A 15,990-nucleotide genomic window follows, 5' to 3' on the forward strand; every position below is an offset into this window, starting at 1 on the left:
AACAGATCTGGGAAAACATAATCCATATTGTCTTTGTGTGGCATTGAGCATGCTTGACTGTTGGCAGATGTCGAAAGTTGTGGTGCTAATTCCAGCTAGCTGTGGTTCATTAAAGCGTTTATTTATTTTCAGACTGAACAGATTCTCAATGAATACAAGATCAGAGCCTTGGCATGCCACCCAGACAAGCATCAAGGCAACCCCAAAGCAGGTACATTTGTTGAACGGCTATGGCATGTTTTTTAAAAGTCAAATCAATCTATTCATTACAAAGGTGTTTAAAGTTGATAATATTTTTGTTGAGTGTATTTGTTAATGTTTTAAAAATTGGCTCAATTATACCAGGATTTCTTTCTTTTCTTTATGGCAGTGGCAGAGTTTCAAAAACTACAGGAAGCCAAAGAGGTGTTAAGCAATGACACGAAAAGAAAAAACTATGATCTATGGAGGAGAAGTGGCGTTGCTATCCCATTCCATGACTGGCAAGCCTTAAACGACTCTGTAAAAACGGTGCGTGATGTTTTACTTTCGTGTGCTTGCGATGGAAACCGATATCATGATCGGACTGAAAACTCTTTGCAGTCAATGCATTGGGCTGTGAGAAATAAGAAGGAGCCGATGCTGGAGGCCGCAAAGGCAGAAACACCAATCACATCCAATCCAGAGGACCTTTATTGTCAGCAGGAAGCACCGGGGATTGTCTCAAGTGAATCCATGCAATCTTCAAGTAATTCCTTTTCATTCAATCATATTCATATCATGTGTATAATGATAAAAGTCCCATACTATTTTGAAGTCATTTAGTTCCATTCCTTTTTTTTTTTTGTTAAATGTGCCCTCCAAACCAGGTGATCAGATAAAGATATTTGGCTTCTCGGTGAAGTTTTCCAGATGAACCTAATATCTTTCGGCTAGAGAAGAGCCGGTTGTGCTAAATGCACGAAAACATTAAACAGTTGGATGTGTTATTCAAAAGCTTAGAGAAGGTCAATTTCAGTTGATAGTGGACATTAGGATATAAGTTCATCCTGAAATTTCACCCAAAAGCCCAATATCCCTAGCTTTTTGGGAGTATGTGTTGAAGGAGCAGTTTTAATTTTTATAAAACTAACTTTTTGCTCTCATGATCTAGGCGATTACTGGCATCGTCGTTTCCGCTGGACTGCTGACTCACCATCTTGTTTGCTGCAGAAGTTCCGTAATTATGACATTTGAATACAGTCCAGCACATTATACCCTGTTACTTGTAGTAACATTGTTTGTGGACATGGTCAAGCTGTGATGTCATTCCGTCTGTAAGGTAGATTGGTTAAATTTGGACGCTAACCAAATCATATGGATGTTAGTATCTGTGGTTTTGTGTTCATATATCCAAAATTTGACATTCACGACATTATTGAGCGAAATGGATGAACATTCTTTTAGCTCCATAAAAGACACAATAATATCAAATGAAACTGTTCATTTGAAGTGTTTATATTTTACCTATCATGTAAATACAATATACAAATGCTCCTTTATTTATATGTGCCTTGCAATTGACCAATCCAGTATGTCTTGCCAAAGTCAGCTAGAATAGGCTCCAACTCATCTATTTTAACACACAAATTAGAACGAGTGAAGCCGTTCGGATCATGGAAGGATGGATGGTATAGAAAATGAATGGATGCATACTTGACCGACAGCATTGTCAAGAGAAGCGGTAATTAAAATATGTCCTATTCTGGGTGTTAATTACTGTCTGTTAACTAATTCTCACTGCACAGATTCCCTACTTTTTCTGCCCCCTTCCCAGAATGACATAAAAATTGCTTGTGGATATTAATTTATTTTTTCCTCAGGGCCTTGAATAGATTACAACTGGAAACAAAGAGAGCGACCTGAAGAATTTGTTTTGAATATATATTTTTGAAATTAAAAACCGGATTATTGGTTACTTGAGGAAAATTGAAAATGTATTATTGTTTGTAGTTTTGACCTAGTGTAATGTAAGCATGAAGCGATATGCTTAGAGTGTATAGAAAGGATAAATACGAGTCAAAAAGTTGAAGGTTTAAAAAAAAAGAACTGCATTGTACTGCAAGTGAAATGATTGGGCCGACAGCAGACCGTGTTGACGTCACAAACATTCAAGTCAAGAGCACTACTTGCCCCTCAGTTTCTCGCCGGGTACGTGGCGCGTACCTGTAATCCAAGCTACCGGGAGGCTGAGGCTGGCGGATCGTGTGAGCTCGGGGGTTCTGAGCTGCAGTGGACTATGTCGAGCGGGTGTCCGCGCTAAATTCGGTATCGATATGGTGCTCCCGGGGGAGCTCGGGACCACCAGGTCGTCTGAGGAGGGGTGCACCGGCCCAGGTCGGAAACGGAGCAGGTCAAATTCCCCGTACCGCTCAGTAGCGGGTTCGCACCTGTGAATAGGCGCTGCAGTGCAGCCTGAGCAATACAGCGGGACGCAGTCTTTTACACTTCGTATGCTTTTTACCAAAAAGTCGCTCAACACCGCACGTATTATATTTTTCAACCTCAGTGCTTGGTAGGGCAACCAACGGTTTAGTAGAAAACAAGCAACTATTTCGAAATGTAAATACATTGAAAACAATAACAAAATTCGGTCGCCAAACCATTTGGTGACGTCACATGCGTGCTCGTCAAAAGCACTACAGGTGCTGCAGTTTTTCGCCGGGTACGTGGCGCGTACCTGTAATCCAAGCTACCGGGAGGCTGAGGCTGGCGGATCGTGTGAGCTCGGGGGTTCTGAGCTGCAGTGGACTATGTCGAGCGGGTGTCCGCGCTAAGTTCGGTATCGATATGGTGCTCCCGGGGGAGCTCGGGACCACCAGGTCGTCTGAGGAGGGGTGCACCGGCCCAGGTCGGAAACGGAGCAGGTCAAAACCCCCATACCGCTCAGTAGCGGGTTCGCACCTGTGAATAGGCGCTGCAGTGCAGCCTGAGCAATACAGCGAGACACAGTCTTTTTATACTTCGTCTCTATTCACTACCACCCAAAAAAAACAAAAACACACGCCATGGCACAGTATATTTACTTTAAGAAACGTAGTTTTTGTGCATTTATTTATTCACCAAAATCTGCTTTCATGGCCTATACTGTCTCCCCGTGGTAAAATATGGTAACTACAACCTTTTTTACATCGTTTTGGGTACTGATTTAATTGGTTGATGTTAGACACCGCTCGGCTTCCATTGGACGAAAAATACGTCAAATCGTCAGCTGTGCTCGCATTGGCCAGAGAATCGGTCGAACAAACACTGCGACAAATGAACCCAGCTGTCCACTGTCACTTTATTGTGGCTGACTGTACCTGGACGTGAAGAGTCATGGCGGGTCAACTGCTTCTCCGAACTTGCGCAGCAACTCTTCGGTTGAGTCGAACGGGGATAGCGCGCTCCATGGCCACAATGAAAGGTAAGTGACGACAACAACACCGCTCAAACGGACATGCTCTTGAAGACAATGGGGGCATTCCTGAAACCTGGTCGTAAATCCTGTTAACGTTTCTTGAAAACTCGGTCATTTGCACAAGTGAAAACTACGTTGTCCGTTTCACTTTGCCTCGGGAGGTCATGCGCCTGCCCCAAATCTATAAATCCACCTGCATGCGCAACGATTGGTGTTATGTGAAATGATCAACTTTCCATGTTTTGGTAATTTTCTAGTGCGAAGTACTGTTTAAAACTGCTAAGTGAAATACTGTAACGAAGGTCATTCGGACTAACTTGCTGTAAGCACTCTGATTTTACTGCCCCCTCCCTTGGCAGGCGTGTGTTGGTTCGATGCCAGTATCCCGATAGGGGACAGATGGGTCGAGCAGGGACAGGGTGGATTTCAAGAACACCAATCAGTTTTTATGAAGTTTATTTCCATAGCAGAATTAATCTTATACAAAGCATTGTTCTACAATTTCAAGGAATACCCACAGATGAGGAACAAGCCACTGGCCTGGAACGCCGTGCCCTTGAAGCGCTCAAACTGGGAAAAGTGGGTTAACTTTTTGCAAGTACAGCACAGTATACAGTACTGTTTGAGACTGTACTCCATGTAATAAAAAGGCTTCGATGCACATTAAAGGATCCCTACAGTATGCTGAAACCTAAGAGCTACGCAGGAACCAAAGATGACCCGCACATCGTGCCTTGTATCGGACAAAAGAGGCTGGTGGGCTGCCTCTGTAAGTGATGATTTAAATGGAGGAAAAAAGTATTTGTATTAAACTTGCAATCTAAATTGACCAATAAAATCTCATCCAGGTGAGGAAGACAACACTGCGATCGTGTGGTTCTGGCTTCATGAGGGGAAAGCCCAGCGCTGTCCCTCCTGTGGGTCTCATTACCAGCTGGTCCATCATGAGTTGCCTCATTGAAATCTTCACCAAAAGCATTATTAACATCACTGTGTCTGCTAATCCAAATCCAACACACTATATCATCAATAAATTAAAATACTCAACTGTTTCCTGACAATGACCAGCATCATTTTATTTATTTCATCTTCAAAGCCAAGACATTGCACTTCAAGCAAATGTTTTGTACGGTTCTGTATCCATGATCACAATCGAATTTACGTGAAACAAAAGTTAGTCATTTCTATAGCACACATTTCATGCAGAAGGGGGCGGACTGTGTTCGCTCTTGTAAAAGTGAGATTTTTATCATCCCAGCTACACCGGAACAAGCAGGTTTTGTTCAGAACACTTGGAAGCAAGCGTTTGTTTAAATCTGGTCAATTTATAGTCCATGTTCAATAAAGTATTCTTGCAGAATTAGAGTTCAGTTGTCAGGAAGGTAGTGCTCTCGGTTGCATGTACTGTGTAAAAAAATCTTGCATGTATTGTAACACTACCTCCTTGTACTTGCCATATCCAAACATTGAATGCACATAACTGCAATATCAAATGTACTATAAGTCCCCTTCTAGTAGATGTTTTACTTAACAAAATACCTATTAGGGCTTTGTAAAAAGCTGGAAAAAAAAATCCAAGTAACACAAAATGCTGACATGGCAAAGTTATATTGTTCTTTGTAGCCTCTTTCCTAGCAGTGCTCACGCTGTCCTGTTCCTACAAAAAAACCTGCAAAGCAAAACGTTCGGGAACATGGTGGCCATTGTCATTTTGGACATGATCATTTGGACCTTTCAAAGTGGCCTCATGCAAGATTAAAGCCTTGATTATGATCTATAGCTTGAAGAAGCTTCTCACGCAGTGTTTCTGCATTGGTGTATTTGGGCAGGTCCAACAAGTTGAAGCACGTGTGGGCGACGGGCAAATAATGTTCTCCCCCGCTGGTCGGCTGGATCACTAGTTTAAGGCTTTTCATGCCCAAGATGGGTATGCGATCACTTCCTGTGAGGAACACTGAGGAGACAAACGACATCCATTTCATGATTGCAGCTTCACTTTCACGCTCCTTCCACTGGCATCCGACATCGGTAAAGAAACACTTACAGAGAAACTCTTTTTTCTTCTCTAAAGGAAGGTTGTGGAACACTGCCCAGAAGAGCTTGATGGTGGGATGGTCTGCCCAGTACTCTCCCTTGTATTCAGTGCTCTGAGAGAAAAATAAAAAGACGTAAGAGTTGGAAAATTCACACCAGGAAAGAATTTCACAGAAAATATTTCATTTTGCGAGTTACCACATCCAGGTAATTGTATTAAATATGTTTTTTTCCAAGCTATACATCACAAATGTATGAATGGCCAAATGATGCAAAACCTTTTCAAGTTCAGTCCAGTCATAGTTGGTGTTGCCAATCACCATGGCTTGCAGTTCATTGGGCTGGAACAGCTCCAGAACTTTGCCTCCACAAACCTTGTGGAAGCCTGCATAGAAGCATTCAAATAGTGGGGCGACTGATGTGTTGAATGTGTAGTCTACGTATGCATTGACGAAGTCCTGCCTGGACACAGAAATGGTTACACTTCCTGGTCAGTTGTGAGAGTCATTTTACTGGGACAAACAATATCAATACAAGCTGAACCAGTTTACCTGTTGGATTTATTCACGTTAATGTTTTCACCATTCGGTATGAGTTCCAACACCTCTGTAGCACCGTAGTTTTCCTCTGTGATCTGAAAATTAGAACAAAAAAAAAAGTTCTCATTGATTTATCGGTAATACATACTACACACAAAAGGTAATTCCCAATTACTTGTGTGTTAATGTTCAGTGGGTAATGTTTTCTGTTCCTTGGTGGTTGTATGCAAGATAGGAATAAAATGCAAACAAAGGATTGAAAGAAAGGTATGGCATGATTGAAACATCACTGCTTAATTTCTACATTTGAGGTTACACAAGGATAAGCGCACTTACTGTGAAGTTCAAGCAGAAGGTTTCCTCAAGGTCATCCTCAGGGTAGTCGAGTAACAGCTGGAGACTCCTAGTTCACAGCAAATGAATACGTTTGTCAATTAGATTGCATGAAAAGTGTGATTACTGTCTCATGTCTAAATAAGGGCTAATCAAGTAATTTCATTCAAATGAACATTGTAGTACAGTAGAATGCAATTTTCAAATTGCAAAGGCTCCAATTTGGAAAGATGAAACATGAAAAAAAAATGATAAAGCCACAGGTGTGTTTGTATTATTGCTGTAATCTGATTTACAATTGACGTTTATGCCACACTTATTCGCTAGTGTTTTTGTGCAGTTACTGTCGTGAACCCTGAAAATACTGCTAGTCTTAAGAGTTTAGTAAGTTATCAACTAAGTGAATTAGATAAAAAGTCTTTCGTATTAATGGTTAATTTGTCTTTATTTGAGTGCAAGCCTAACCTATAGGACTGACACATTCATGTCAAGTAAACCAGATATTGATTACTGGAATACAGATTAATTTATTGCTGGTACAGTGGTACCTCTACTTACGAAATTAATTGGTTCTAGAAGAAACTTCTTACCTAGAAAATTTTGTAAGTCGAGACGCATTTTCCATGGAAATTCCAAGCCCGCCCAAAATACTCAGACATACTGTAAATGTTTTCTCAAGCATAAAAATGCATCAAAATATGTCACAAATGCATGTTACAATTCGATTATTGCACAATAAATGAGAGTTGTGCACAATGTAAAAAACAAAGACTTGCATAAAGAATAAAAATGGTTATTTAACATTTAACTGTCTTCACCATTTTTTGCGCTCTTTTGTTCATGTTCTCTCTTTCAAAAGTGGTTTTTGCCTGGCGTTTTGTGACGAACTGATCCAAGAACGTTTGCTTTTGTCGGCTTTTAACAATCTTTCGAAAATGTCCAAGGCAAACATCAGCATAGTGAGCAATCGCCCGACTGGTGAACATTTTTTCTGGGTGATTCACATTTACGTAAAACTATCAGAACGCCTCATGACCTGAGGGGCGAATGACGAGGATGCAGCATAGACACATATCTATCTATTTATCTATCTACACACATGGACACATATGGTAGCCGTCCCTCTTAGCCAATGGGATGCCAGGATGATGCTCGGTAGTAGCCAATGTCAAAGCAGCTATTAGTATGTTGCGTTCAGGAAACTCGGACTTGCGACTAGCCGCCCATACTGTATTTTTATCTTTCGGAACTTGAAATTTCTTTCGTAACTAGAGGCAATATTTTCCTGTTGAGGCGTTTCGTAACTTGAAAATTTTGCATGAAGAGACGTTCGTAAGTAGGTGTACCACTGTATTGTTAAAAATACGCAGGAAGAGGACCTGGAAAAAATAAATAAATTGCCTATTAAATCACAATTAGATTATTTTTCAAAATCAATCAGCCCTGGTTTAACTGTACTTTGGAGATAATGAGAAAGTTCAGTATGAGTTGACACACAGCTAATACAAACGGGAAACATTTACGCCTCTCTCCCAAAGTATTGAAACAGAAAGGCCAACTGGGGTTTCAAGAATATGGGAAAAGAGATCAAAATTTTCACTGTTTCCAGGTATTCACACCTTGTTCCAGGTATTCACACCTTGATATGATACAGCAATAAAAAAAATGTAAAAAAAAGGAATCGACCTGACTGTTCCAATACGTTTGGAGAAGAGTGACTCCAATGGACGCCTTGGATGATTACCCCTGATCTTACCTTCCCACATCTGGCATGAGCTCCTTCAGGTCATCTAACGTGGCATTCCTCTTCAGAAGCTTCTTGTACAAGGCCACTGGGAAGTTGAGCTCCACAATGGTGAGGTTGTAGATGGCGAGACCGCATATGACTCCGATGAGGCTAAACAATTCGATGTCCTCAAAAGTCTGGAAGGAACAATAACTTACTATCACATCCGTTCAGACGGCCATTTACGGATGACTTGCTTTTTGACACATTTATACATAAAACGCTCTTATTAACATTCAAGGTTGACTCCTGTCATCTCTTTGCATGCCTGCGATCTGGTTCTCTCAATTTATGTGTCAGTATGTTGACTGAATTTCCCCTCGAGCAATTAGAATGAGTATAACAAATGAATATGAAATGAACAATTCTAATAGTTTTCATTATCCTTTAGGGCCAGTTCGTTCTGCCATCATGTGTGCTTATATGTTAGCTAGCCACTAGCTATTCCATTCGGTCAATACCTTGCTTGAAAACCAGAGGAGCCTGGATTCCTCATGGTAACGGAACATCCCATACTTTGGATCCAACAGCTCTTTCATAATCAGGAGGAAGAACTCTTTTCTTACACCTCCTGCATCGACTGCCTCTTCTCCCACAAAGACAACCTGCCGTGGATAGTCACGAGCACACGTTTTACAACGAGAAACGTCTTCAGATTAATTTGAATGTAATGGAATAACTATCAAATAAACCTTCAGCGGCTTCTTGTAGTCGACATTCTTTGACTTCCTGAGAACTTCCATTGTGTCTCCAACTATATTTTCCCTCCGGACAATGAGGATGAGGCATGGGTTTACAGATTCCACAGCAGGCAGGAACATGGAACTCAAGTTTTGCATTTGAGCCTGATCCACTGCCATCTAGCAATGCAGAAAGCAACAATTAGCTTCTTTGTAGCAACAACCCGATTAGCTTTTCTTTACCTGCATTTGTAAGACCGCATCAGTCTGTAGCAGAGTGGTCTTTGCCGGGGCATCAAATACAAAGGGATACCTGCACATAGTCACCACACCATCATGACCCTGAGGACAGAGAGGCATTACTGAATGCACCATATCGGTTCACAAATTCAGATACGTTAACAAGAGTAGCTTGACATGCCTTTTTTATGTCATTCACATTTCAAAAAGTATGCTACAAAAAAAAAAACTTACCCCTGGGTACATTTGTCTCTGAATCCAAGTGATGTAGTCATTTCTGATGTCTATCAAGTCATCCAACTCATGAATGTAGAATTTGTCATACTGTATAATGTGTCCGCCTCGCTCATTCACCTGAGGGGACATGAAAGTGGACATGTTTCAACAATTTGATGCGCACTGATATCTTGGCATATGACTTTAATCTGTTCTGCAACCGAGCTCATATAACTCAATTTACTCATACCAAATCAATTTCCCCCACTGATATGAAGTCAAACGCTGCCAAGATGAAACAAGATGTATTTCCGCATTTCTTACCATGTGAAGGATCTCGAGCAGCTGGAGTGACGTGTCCAAAAAACAGGTGAAAATTCTTTGCTCTGTTGATGGGATTCCGACCTTGTGCATCTGGAGCAGGTACACCACCACTTCTTTGTACAACTCGACCAGCCGTTGGAAGACTTGGGGCTCAAACGTGGACCACCAGTTTCCTGAGGCAAACCAAATAAGTTAGAAAAGTGGAATGGGCTCTGCATCCACGAACCGGTACGGTTTGGTACATCAGTTGAGTAAGCTTCCGTTGTCAACATTTGTAAACCGCTCAACAGAGGAAACATAAGCCAGAATTGCAAGTCCCAAAATGAACCTTGGTGATCGGAACTGAACATCATGCTTGATGGAAACACAGTTAAACGTTGAGCAAACTGTCTGCAGCCTTTCCTCCTACCTAGCACTTTAAGCGGCGCTTCTTTCAGGCTGAGCAGTGATTTGGCAAATGGGATGGAGATAGTCACGTAATTGTTCGGATCACTGAAGAGAGGGCATTCTGGAAGCGTGAGGTAGAGTCTCAGTGCTTCTATGTCTGGAGGGGAGTTGCTTAGTCGGGGGATTAGATTCTTCTCCATACTTGCAGCAATCTGACAATGACAAAAAAAAAGTATAAAAGTTAGCTTTGGAACATTTCACAGTTAATTCATTTGATGACTGACCTGTTGGGCAATCTCAGGGTAGTCTGGTGTAATCAGTCTGTGAAATAGGAGACGGGCCATGTTCATATCGATCCCTGAACATTTACTGCTGGTACTGTAGTGATCTGGATGACTTGATGACAAGAGATGCACAATTGATACGTGAATGAATCGATCCAGTTTCAAAAAGCAAATTCCGGAGCTACGTGACCATGAAGTCCTGTTCACACAGAACGCAACATACAAGCTGAATAAGAATGGGGAGTCCAAGACAGGATGGGTTCCAAGATGTGCTCATACTTGCGTTGACATACCTTGTCATCAATCTAAAGCAAGGTTCATACAAATCAATAATCAGGCAACATTTGAGCATTATGCTAGGGTTTGAGTTATTCTTTTTCTTCTTCGATCTTCACAGACAACAGAAAAAAAAAAAGCCAGAAGCATTTGCAATTGCAATGTAGTCATCAGATCAGCTAGCAGTTAGCCTCACTTCTTCTGTTACTACTACTACTACTCAGACTTATTTATAAATGGACTAGCAATGAAATGAAAGCAAAGCCCATTAGGACAAAGTTCGCTGCAAAACAAGTCACAATTCTCGAGTCGATACTGAGATAATGAAACAAGTCACAATTCTCGATACTGAGATAACATACTCTGAACACGAGATGCAAACAATGACGTTCATTCTTAGAGAGGCTTCCATTCCCCCAGACAGGGCTCCTAGCGTAAAATACACACTGATAACAGTGATTTCAGCGAAAATATAACAAGCTGTTAATACCCATGGCAACGTAAGATGGCTGCCCTCTGGCTTCAGCTATGAGGGGCCAATTGAAATTCCATTGATAGGCATACTGTAAGTCCATCCTGTTATTTCTACTTTCTTTTCTTCTATTTTACAGTTTGTATGTGTCACAATGCTGCATCTCACAGGTCAGTTTTGGCATTATGACAGTTTGATCAGTTTGTAGTGTGCAGTGTTGGTCGTTTAAGTACACAACACATTTTAAAAACCTGCGTGTGTACCGTGCTTGACTCGATAAACTAGAAAAAAAGGACTTCCTATGCAAATCCAAACAGCCCTACCTGTTTCACCTAAAATAAATCAGTGATGAAAGGTAAAGTTAAAACCTGTCACATCAACTTTTCGAGAAAAATCTAAATCTAATGTCACAGCACAACCAACGTGCGTGACTCCCACCATTATGCATAATGCCACAAGGAGAACTGTGCATATCTTAAGAAATGTTAACATCTTGTCAGACATCAGCTCAGCGCGCATCTAAAAGGATTAATTCCACAAATGTGCTCTTTCTTTTTGTCTACTTACCTCACAGACAAAAAGGACCCGTTGAGGCAGCTCGCAGTTGAGAACACCAGGTCAATCTCACTGAGGGAATCGCAAAACGAAAACAATTAGTGTGACTACGCCCACCCCCGACACTTCTAAATGACGAAAAGACAAAACCATGTACAATTTGTTTTATAATACACAGACAGCCGACGCTGTTGTGAAGAGAAGACTTTACTTGGAGATTTCTAGCGGGACTCTTCCGGGCGAATGGTTCAGCCATCTTTGGATGGTTTCCTCATTCACAGTACAAAGTCTTCGCTGGGCATCTGGTGTCGTCACATGATCAATGTTTTGCAGGCTCTACAAGAACAACCCCAACAACAAAAAAAAGAAAGCATTTGCTGCACTGGATAATTCCACGGCCATCTAAGTTGTTACTAAATAACAACTTACGTTGGTATTACAATAGTGAGCAAAGCTTTGGTCTCCTCCGGCATAAATCTTCTTGATACAACAGTTCTGATTCATGACTGTGAAGGTAAATGTGGAAGAGGTTACTGACTTGAAAATCTGTTAGCGACATATTCCTGTCATTGATCAAATTCTACCGAGTCTCACCTTGATCATCTGAATCAACAGAGTGTATCCAGGGACCCTTGACGGGGCCCGGGCTTTTCCTGTTGCAGCTGGAGCGTGTACCAAGCTGTCCATTTCCACCAAGACCAAATGAGTCCATCTTTCCGCATGAGGGTGTGAAAGCCAGCGTGTGCTGCCTTGAATTGCAAAATGTTTAGAAAAAAAACAAAACAACTCTTGAATGAGTATGAAAAACGGGACTTTCTCAACACAAGAGACCTGTCTTACCTTCCACATGCAATCTGTGTGACTACATTTCCCATGAGCTCAAACACTTTCCGAGGGTTGATTTCATGATTTGTGGCATTGTGCCCCAGCTGACCATATCCTCCTGCTCCGAATGTAAAGACACCCCCTTCCTGTAGAATCAGTAACACCAGTTCTCAACTTTCTCATACAGAAGTGCTTAACGATGTATTAACAAACATCAAGATGGATCGGGTTGGGGTAGAACGAGAGAAAATACATGATTCAACAGTGGACGGGATTTTAATGAAGTTATTGACAGTCGTAATAGGAAAAAGGAACCACACATCGGAATAGCTGCACTTATCTCCACATTGCGATTCATGGTGTATTTTGAGATCATTTAAACCAAAATTAAGATGTTGGAGGCTTCCACATCAAATTTTGACCAACGACATGGAAACTACATCAGTTTTACAATCATGTTTACTTCTCTTCCTTTTCACAGTACTACATTATTGAATTTGGTAACTCTGCAGTTGTCTCTAATACAAATCGAAATATTATGAGTGACTACTGTGTTGGAGTCACACAAACGGAAAAGAGTATTAAAAGTATGGAAAAAAATATAATGTTGGGAGATGAAACTTTATCCCGACCCCCTGAGCCTCTCCTCCCAAAAAAATCACGATTACGAGAATAAAGTTGCAATTTTTTTAATTACTTTATTTAATTTCCCTAAAATATATATATGTGGCTAACAAACAAAAATCTACAGATCCAAAGTATGATATTTAACTCCAGCTGCAGAATAGAACTTAACTTGGTTAGGGCTGCTGTGTGATCTTCTCCACAGGAGACAAAAATTACTCTCTGCGATCTAAGTGACTTCAGCAGGGTTGGAAAACACCGGTCTGGAAAAAAACACAAAAACACAAAAAAACAAAACAAAAATCTAAGAGTGATGACTGTGAATATTGACAGTGAACAACTCAAAAAAGTACCGGTACACGCAAACGTACACAGAAACAAATGTTAAAAATGTCCTGCAAATGAATTCTCTGACAAAATTGTTTAAAATTTTAGTTTTAAAAATTACTACATAATAAATGCAGATCCACCACTTGTCAAGACCAAATATTTACAGCTCATGAAATGCAAATATGAACTTGGTTGGACATTGTGGAGGGCGTGGGTGCTTCAAATGAATCAACATCCAGTAGCCTCCCTCACCATTGCTGTCATTGAGACCAAGCTGACCAAACTTGTTACGGCCCCAACCAAACACAGCTCCAGAGAGAGTGAGGGTGAAACTGTGAGCGCCACCTGCTGATATCTGAGCAAAAGGAATGCCCAGCAGAGACTGAATGATTTGAGGGGTTGAAATGCTTTGCCCGTTTACTCCAAGGCCGAGTTGTCCATATCGATTTTGACCCCAGGAGAAAACCTGGCTCCCTGAGGGGGACAAAATAAGCATGTCAGAAAGATTGTGGTTGTGCTAATTGTGCGTATAACCCATCCTCACCTTTTGAAAGTGCTAGTGAGTGCCAGTACCCGCAGGCTACCTGAGTGATTTGAACATCAGTCAAAGTCTTGATGTTTCTGCCATCACCAGGGAGACAGAAAGTACACCAATGTTTATGCATTTTTATTATTACTGGCACATAGGCTAACATATTAGCATAACAATGAAAGTGTACCTAGGCACACGAACACATTCTTCAAAGTTGTTTAAGCCCAGCTGCCCATCTGAGCCAAGGCCCCATGAGAAAACCTGCCCGCTGTCATTCAAGGCAAGTGTATGCGACTCTCCACAAGACACTGCAATTATGATCTGAGCATCCAGAGCCACAACCTGCTCTAATGGAGGACCAAGATATTTACTGGATGAACCTTTTCACAAAAAGACTGAACATCCATCCATATTCTATGACCGCTGACCCTGTTCAGGTTCACGGTCACTACTCCACAACAATGACTGAACATTTTTCAAATAAAAATACTAACCTGGTTTCTTCCGGGACTTCTCATGGCCCAGTTGACCAAGATCATTGCAGCCACATGTGTATACTGTGCCATCCTCCAGCACGAAGGCTGTGTGCTTGCGTCCACAGCCTACATCGCGCACTCGCTTCGCATGGAAGAAGTCACATTTCCTTGGCTCTACTACTATCTCTTCATCAATGCCCCCCAAACCGAGCTGGCCATAGGAGGCATTGCCCCAACACAGCATTGTGGTCCTTCCTTGTGGCTAAAGAAGCCAGGGGGGCCCTATGTGCAAATATGAGAGATAAATGGGCGCAGAATTAAGGTCGAAAAAACAAATCAACCAGATTGATACATTTATACTGTTTGGGGCGGAATGGCAGCATGCCTCAGGTGAGAGTAGCTGCCTCCCAACCGAAAGGTTGTTGGTTCGGTCCTAAGCACTTGCGACTATGTCGAAGTGCACTTGAGCAAGGTACTGAACAATACACACAAGTCGGCGCGGGTAAGAAAACCTGTGGTGTGCAGCAACATAAATTTGTGCCACCTCCAGGCTATCCACGTAACAAATAATCCTGAACAAACAGGAATACCGTCGGAATTCTGCTCGTCTAGCTGCCAACCACACCACAGCTACTATGACATTTCCGGTTTACATTTCAAACTAAAGTGAAGCCTCATTGTCAATATCGGCCTCATACCAAATAATTACCTTGTTATGAACTAAATTTGTAGTCATTAGTAATTTGGTCAAGCATTTTTATGGGAGTCAGCGTTTTCGAACGGATACAACACAGCTAAAAACATGCTAACAGCCAGCAGCGTTAGAGCTTTCTTTACGTACTGTTTTAGCTTTCTTACTTTTATGTCCTCAGCACGATAGCCTTACACCATTAGCCATAGCCAAGATTACCCCATTCCCATCTTTTGACTTAAAATCCATAAAGAAGAGGTTTCGAAAGGATTTGTATCTCAAGCTCACTGTTTCTACAGTTCAGATAGTTGGACGTCTTTTTGGCTTGCACGAGCCGTTTTTTGGAGACAGCGTGGCTCGAAATGCCTTGTGGTGGCTGCATTGTAAAACAAGACGGTAAAAGCAGCACACAGCCAACCTTACCAATTGTAGACTGCACCGATGACGCTATTGGTGTGTAGATCACGTTGTCACAGACACGTTGATTCACACAGTTGCCCCGCTCCACTTCACATAATCTTCCCTTATCTGTCAACAACTGCTGTGGGGGCTTGCCGGAGGAGTACTTCGCGTCAAGTTAGTCATATTTAACAGCTAGCATTGTCGATTATACTTTGCATACAGAAATCATCGTGTCGATGATATCAGCCAGACACAACAGTCGACTTAAAAATTACGCGTCTAACCGATATCGATAAGTCATTAGAAACGACTGAAATTCGTATTTGTCCTTATGGTGCATTTTTAACGCTGCTCGTATAGTTGGGCGCAAACGTGTGTACCTTTAATTTGAAGGCGAACTCACGGTAGGTCCGTTACTGACGTGCCCTTTACTTGACGATGGGGAAGAAATGTCGCGAAGCGTCGACAACGTTCGAGGCGAGATTCACTTGCGCTGATGACTGTACTCTAATGTTCACACACATTTTACACACATTCACACAGGGCAGTCGTGATTGTATGAAAGT

At 41.7% G+C, this 15,990-nt stretch overlaps 3 protein-coding genes across 6 annotated transcripts in view; 2 read left to right on the plus strand and 1 right to left on the minus strand.

The window, feature by feature from the left end:
• LOC109523059 (dnaJ homolog subfamily C member 12-like) overlaps positions 1–1,731 on the plus strand; it is a 3,195-nt gene extending 1,464 nt beyond the window's left edge. The window contains exons 2-5 of the mRNA XM_019881896.1: positions 100–211; positions 371–510; positions 583–727; positions 1,133–1,731. Coding sequence (XP_019737455.1) covers positions 100–211; positions 371–510; positions 583–727; positions 1,133–1,215 — 480 coding nt within the window. The 3' untranslated portion in view covers positions 1,216–1,731. The remainder of the gene's footprint in view (positions 1–99; positions 212–370; positions 511–582; positions 728–1,132) is intronic.
• A 1,515-nt stretch (positions 1,732–3,246) lies between these two features.
• On the plus strand, positions 3,247–4,476 carry cox5b2 (cytochrome c oxidase subunit 5B2). Its single transcript, XM_019882139.1, has 4 exons — positions 3,247–3,424; positions 3,927–3,997; positions 4,088–4,187; positions 4,267–4,476. The coding sequence occupies exons 1-4, from the start codon at positions 3,337–3,339 to the stop codon at positions 4,377–4,379; spliced, it is 372 nt and encodes a 123-aa protein (XP_019737698.1). The 5' UTR covers positions 3,247–3,336; the 3' UTR covers positions 4,380–4,476.
• herc4 (HECT and RLD domain containing E3 ubiquitin protein ligase 4) lies at positions 4,467–15,765 on the minus strand. Of its 4 annotated transcripts, XM_019882138.1 has the most exons (25): positions 15,446–15,765; positions 14,350–14,613; positions 14,043–14,202; positions 13,868–13,944; positions 13,576–13,797; positions 13,165–13,256; positions 12,385–12,515; positions 12,139–12,293; positions 11,974–12,050; positions 11,756–11,880; positions 11,557–11,616; positions 10,242–10,353; positions 9,980–10,169; positions 9,571–9,743; positions 9,265–9,384; positions 9,034–9,132; positions 8,803–8,970; positions 8,572–8,715; positions 8,081–8,247; positions 6,328–6,394; positions 6,004–6,086; positions 5,731–5,914; positions 5,463–5,565; positions 5,129–5,372; positions 4,467–5,022 (listed from the first exon to the last, which is right to left on the minus strand). In XM_019882138.1, the coding sequence occupies exons 2-24, from the start codon at positions 14,573–14,575 to the stop codon at positions 5,164–5,166; spliced, it is 3,144 nt and encodes a 1,047-aa protein (XP_019737697.1). In that variant the 5' UTR covers positions 14,576–14,613; positions 15,446–15,765; the 3' UTR covers positions 4,467–5,022; positions 5,129–5,163. The 4 variants fall into 4 exon arrangements, with proteins under 4 accessions (XP_019737697.1, XP_019737694.1, XP_019737695.1 ...); XM_019882135.1 differs by having other exon boundaries at positions 4,467–5,372; XM_019882136.1 differs by lacking the exon at positions 15,446–15,765 and adding an exon at positions 15,311–15,428 and having other exon boundaries at positions 4,467–5,372.
• Between the last annotated feature and the right edge of the window lie 225 nt (positions 15,766–15,990).

The sequence above is a fragment of the Hippocampus comes genome, unplaced genomic scaffold (assembly GCF_001891065.2).
Source record: "Hippocampus comes isolate QL1 unplaced genomic scaffold, H_comes_QL1_v1.1 scaffold36, whole genome shotgun sequence".
Lineage (NCBI taxonomy): Eukaryota > Metazoa > Chordata > Actinopteri > Syngnathiformes > Syngnathidae > Hippocampus > Hippocampus comes.